General features: G+C 40.8%; 1 protein-coding gene across 1 annotated transcript in view; it reads left to right on the top strand.

Annotated features, from left to right (window-relative positions):
* Window positions 1-5,110, top strand: part of LOC108674785 (C-type lectin domain family 17, member A-like) — a 6,302-nt gene extending 1,192 nt beyond the window's left edge. Inside the window, exons 2-3 of the mRNA XM_018162756.2 lie at window positions 4,120-4,305; window positions 4,930-5,110. Of these exons, the coding sequence (XP_018018245.1) occupies window positions 4,120-4,305; window positions 4,930-5,081 (338 nt within the window). The 3' untranslated portion in view covers window positions 5,082-5,110. The remainder of the gene's footprint in view (window positions 1-4,119; window positions 4,306-4,929) is intronic.
* The last annotated feature ends 342 nt before the right edge of the window (window positions 5,111-5,452 follow it).

Here is a 5,452-nt window from a genome sequence, read left to right as displayed (position 1 = left end):
ACCATCCATCACATTTGGCCCGTCCCTCAGAAAAATTTACCTGTCCTTTCCTTATTTCGGCCACCAATCCGAACGTATGAAAATTGATATCCAAAGGCTTCTCTCGGAATATTTCATCGGTATAGAGTTCAATATTATTTTGGTAAATAAATTTACAATAGGTTCTTTTTTCAATTACAAAGATAGACTTCCTTTAGCATCTAGGTCTTCTCTGGTGTATTCTTTCAGTTGTGTACATGGTGTATCTAGCTACGTCGGTATGACCGCACGAGCACTTTTCACCAGAGTAGCCGAACATGCTGGAAGAAGTTTCCGTACTGTGCGTCCACTTGCTCAGCCGCCTCATTCATCAGTCAGACTTCATACAGAACAGTGCCCACTTGCTCCTTCCGTGTCCATCAATCAATTTAAAATTCTTTGTAACGCTAGCAGCCAAACCGATTTACGAATTTTAGAGTCTCTTTACATCCATAAACTTAAACCTAAATTGAATAACCAATCCAGCTCTTTTCCTCTTTCGATTCTAGGTCATTAGTTGTTTTTTCCTTTCTTTCCTTATCATTTTCTAAATTTATTTACTAAAATTGATTTCCATGTATTTTCAGATGTATTTTACTAGCTGATGATGGGCATAGCCCGAAACGTTCTGTTTTATTTATCTAGGACTTCTATTCAGTAAAATGTTTTATGCAACTTTTTTGGTTTTAGCCTTTATTCTTAAACTGAGAAGAGCTTCTCGAGATATTGTGAAGTATTTTCAAACGGGTGCGCAGCCGAGCACTTCCATAATTTAATACCACTCAGCCCTGCATGCGCCGCCTAGTATCGTTCCGTAAAACCACCAATCAGACGTACAGCGAACCTGTCCCTTCATACCCTAGCTGGCCTGCTGTCGCATTGTACCCAGACTACTCCGTACTGCAACTAATCAGCCTTGCTTCCCCTGGGAGTTGCATGCCACCTGCCTGAAACCACCAGGCCTGTCGTCGCATGAGCCACGCAACTGGCTGAGCGCAGCAAGTGGCGGAGTGCGCCAAGACTGGTTGAACGCTTCAATGCTCAGTGGGCTGCAGCCGTGATGAAGGAGCGATGTATGTGAGCTCTCGTCCATGGAAACGATGCATCACAAGTTCAGCGAACCCTTAGGGAATTAATATATTCAACATTAGAATGAGCAAAGCTGTGAAAGGACTAAACAGTTTTTTTGAAACTCAAATAGAGAATATAACTTCCATTATTCTGCACTGTATGTAGCTATAATGACCCATCATTCTATTAATTAGTTATTCCCGACTCCTGGCTACATTACTACTAAAAATATCTTTCGCCCTTAAAATAATTTATAAAATTGAAACAACCCTAAAAATTATTGCAAACTCGTAGTAAGGTTTGAAGAAGAGAGAATTTATGGCATATAACTTCGAATCTATGTCCAAGAAGACAATTTCCATCAATATCTCACTATGTGCTTATACTAACTTGAAACACTTAGATTGATTTGTAATAATCGAATTTGATCATTAAATTTTATAACAGAAATGACGATGGTTCCTCGCTCGGTAAAGATTAAATCTGCCTCAATATTGCTCGTGTTCGGCACCTGATAGCTTCGGAGCTAATACTGACGAATCTGATAAGTGCGCTGAAAAATGCCCTATCCCTTTCCCCTTATACTGGCGGGAAGGGAGGGGGCATTTGAATCGCTGTACGCTATATATTTGCAGCCTCGACAAAACCATAGAAAAATGAATCACAGCGGCACAATGCAGGGAATGGCCAGGAAACAAGAATCTGAACAGGGAATACTACCAGTTAATGCAACCTACAACCCCAATTTTCCCCATTACCTACAGCGAAACATTGTCCAGCACATACCAGAATGCAAGATTCTCCCACATTGCCCAGCAAAATAATCTTCAGCATTCACCAGCGCTCAACATTCTCACATATTGCCCAAAACTAAACATTCTTCAACATTCACTAGCTCTTAGCATTCCCCAATATTCAACACAGCCCAAGATTTTCCACATTATCCATGTACGAAGCATTCTACCTATTTCACCCGTACCAAACACTCATACCTATTGTTGGGTCCAACAATTTTTCACATCCGTCAGTGCAAGACATTCTCTCACCTTAACCAGTATTCAACCAGCACTTAACATTCACATATACTTTTAAGAATTCTACCGCCATAATCACTTAAATCAATCCTCAAAGTTCTTCCGAAATATTTGCAAACAATAGCCTAGTGTATTTACAGAGCTCAATTTCAACCATTTCGAAATCGCGCGGATCAAATATGGTAGCTAATTCCTTTATTTCAAGGTATGCAATGCCTAAAATATAATAGCTTGTTCACGGTAGTGCAATTCAAGGCGGGACCCGCTTGCATTTCTACATCCTTCACATAATTACCCTTTGTATCCTTGTTAGTACGTCTTTCTCTTGCAGCGGCTGGTGGCTTGGTGTTGAAGACTGCGAACCTATCCACGCAGCAGTCGACTGTTGATAGAAGTTGCCACAAATCGATCCAGCTTTCTTTATGAATTAGAAATTAAAAAACCTAAAGCAGCTTACGATACGAGCAGCTGAAATGCCTTTGCCCATGCCGGTGTCGGGTTTTTCAACAAGCTTCTCCTTAAGAAGCTTCGGGCAGTATAACTGAAAAACTCCGTGTTTTTTTAAATGTTCAGCTTTCAAAATTTACTATTTTCAAGTCGCATACTTCACTTTTCACACTACGATTACAAGATTGAAATGATCAGTGTGCGTCATTCTACATCTGACCAACACAAATAACACACGAGAACTGCCATCGACAACGTTAGGCGTCTACCCTCTGCATTACCCGATGCCTGGGTAACATTTAAACATTTAACGAGTCTAGCAACAAATTTTGCCCGGCGAACAGAGTAAAGTAACTACGAGGAACATGAACCGTGAAGCATTGACTAAGTTTTGTCATCGATGTTGTTTGAACCAATGAATAAAATTCGTTTACATTTATCCAAAAAGTAGCGAGGTACCTGGGCAGAGTTGGACATTTTTACACTCGCGCTGAGATGAGTAATGCTCCTACTGACATTAGATCGAACGATCTTACTTCACTGACGAAGGAAGGAATTTTGTGATGCGCACTACAATACGATAAAATTGTGGGGTTTACAAAATTGTGAACCGCAGTTGAAAATAATAAAAATTTTTTGCCCATGTTTGTATAACTGAAGATACATTTTTCAATGCCTGTCTCCTCTTGTACACCTTAATAAATGTTTACATGCTTTCAAACAGCCTGTGTAAATACAGCAAAATGAAATTCAATTGATATTTTAACAAAAAACTATTTTTGTCATAAAAGTGATGACATTACTATCTAACACCACGTAAGCTCCAAAAACTGAAAAGTCAGTTCTCATCTCGTTCCATCTGATGACCTAACAAACAAACGATTGCACATACAACGATGACATTCCATGCAGGAGCGGGTCGAGTTGGTCAAATACCATCGCCTGACCAGGGCCATCTTGAGACAGCATGACCAGCTGCTCGTTTCGGATTTATTTCGCAGATTCGGCCAATCGTGCAATCGAATTAGCAGCCGAAAGCAGCAGGTTGTCGATTCGCACCTGATACACCTATAAGCCGAGTCAAAATAGAATTTTGAGTCTCTACTGGGTGTTCACGGCATGCGCACGGTTCTGACGTAAGTTCATTGGTGCAGGTAATTTTGTCGAATGCTGTTGCTTCCACTTCGACAGTCGTTTCAAAAAACGGTGCAAAAAGTATGGCCTTATGTCCTTATGTTGAGTTTAGGACTTCCTAGTCCCCGGCCACGCTGATGCGCCGCCTTCGTCGTCCTCCGTCACCGAGTCGTCGCTAGGCAGGTCACCTCGCCCTCGGGTCCCGGATGTAACGTTGGACGTGTTCCGTATATTTGCCCTTCAACATAATTCATAACAATTCAACATAATTGCCCTTCAACATAAATTCAACATAATTGTGTGGCACACAACTTTTTATTTTTTCTTGATATTATTCTCATTTCTTAGACTGTCAGCGCTGTTTTTCATCACGTTTCTATCATTTCAAATTTTCGAAACACATTTTTCATGGCAGGCGCAGTGACGGCCGAGTGCCCAGCTGGCTATGAAGACGTTGATTCTAAATGCATCCACCGCTTCAACGGTGGATATCTCACGTACGACGCAGCGGTGGATTACTGCCGCCAACACTTCGGCAGGCTGCCTGTGATAGATGACTGCTCCACCTTCACTGAAGTTGCTACCTTCGTTGACGATGGATGTTAGCTGGATAAAGTCACAAGCTTGATTGTTGTAACAAAAAAACAAATCACGTTTTTTTGCGTAACACTGTTACGCCAGTTTACAATAGTATGGCGTTACTGTGAAGGCGACAGAGCCCGCAGTAGATTCTGGTGCCTTCAGCATTATTAGTCTGTTGGAACATGGGACTGAGATATATATGAATAACAATACCATTCTTGTTTAACAAAAAAGGAAACATTTGAGTAATCTAAGATTTGGTATCAAAGGCTAGACTTGAGGTTCAAAAAAACAGGCTCCATGAAGCTTGTACAAACGATTGGGAAAACTTGTTGCTTCAACATAATTGAGTGAAAGTAAATTTTTTGATCTCTTTCCATGCTAATAGCATAAATACTGGAAAGTTTTTTTTGTTCTCTTGAACACGGCGTGCAGCTAATGACGGCTTCAGTAGTGGTACCATGAAATTTCGCCTACCTGTAGCGGCCTAATAAAAGTACACGTAGGGATCGATTTCTCTTCGGTGATTGGTGAGCTTAGTTTGAAAAACCGGCAGTGTTTAGCTGAAAAAGTCACGAGCTATTTCTGATCATTAAGCCGCTGACTGAAAATTTCATGCACTCTACCTCCCATATTCCGGCAGACTCGGCCGAGGCTAACAAAGGCTTCTGGTTGGGCGCGACTTACTCCACCAGAGACGGCGTCTGGCGCTGGAGCGACGGTGCGGCCGTTCCCATGGGCGCTCCATATTGGGCGTTTGTAAGCGATTTTGCGATACAAAATAATCCACCGTGAAGAGAACTATAAAGTAGAAAAGTTGATGATTTATTTTGCATACAATTCAGATTAATTCGAAGACAAGGCATCAGCTTATGTATCTCAGACAAATGATGTGAAAGAAAGTCGTATTAAAATGCAAATTTCACAGCAGGTTTCGAAGATAAAGAAAAATTTCATGTAATGGAGACGTTTAATAAAGTCAGTTCAAGAAATTTATATTAATTTAAATTGAATTTAACTTCAAATAGAAACAACAATACAACGTTAATTTCCATAAGGAAATTTATTTCCCGTATGTTATTTAATGACAATTTCCATCATACGAGTAGAGAGCCTTGATAGCACGAGTACTCGAGCTGTTGCGATTATTGCGGGCCACCCCATTT

This window comes from Hyalella azteca, unplaced genomic scaffold (assembly GCF_000764305.2).
Source record: "Hyalella azteca isolate HAZT.00-mixed unplaced genomic scaffold, Hazt_2.0.2 contig7296, whole genome shotgun sequence".
NCBI classification, from domain to species: domain Eukaryota; kingdom Metazoa; phylum Arthropoda; class Malacostraca; order Amphipoda; family Hyalellidae; genus Hyalella; species Hyalella azteca.
This window is presented reverse-complemented; position numbering and strand designations above follow the sequence as displayed.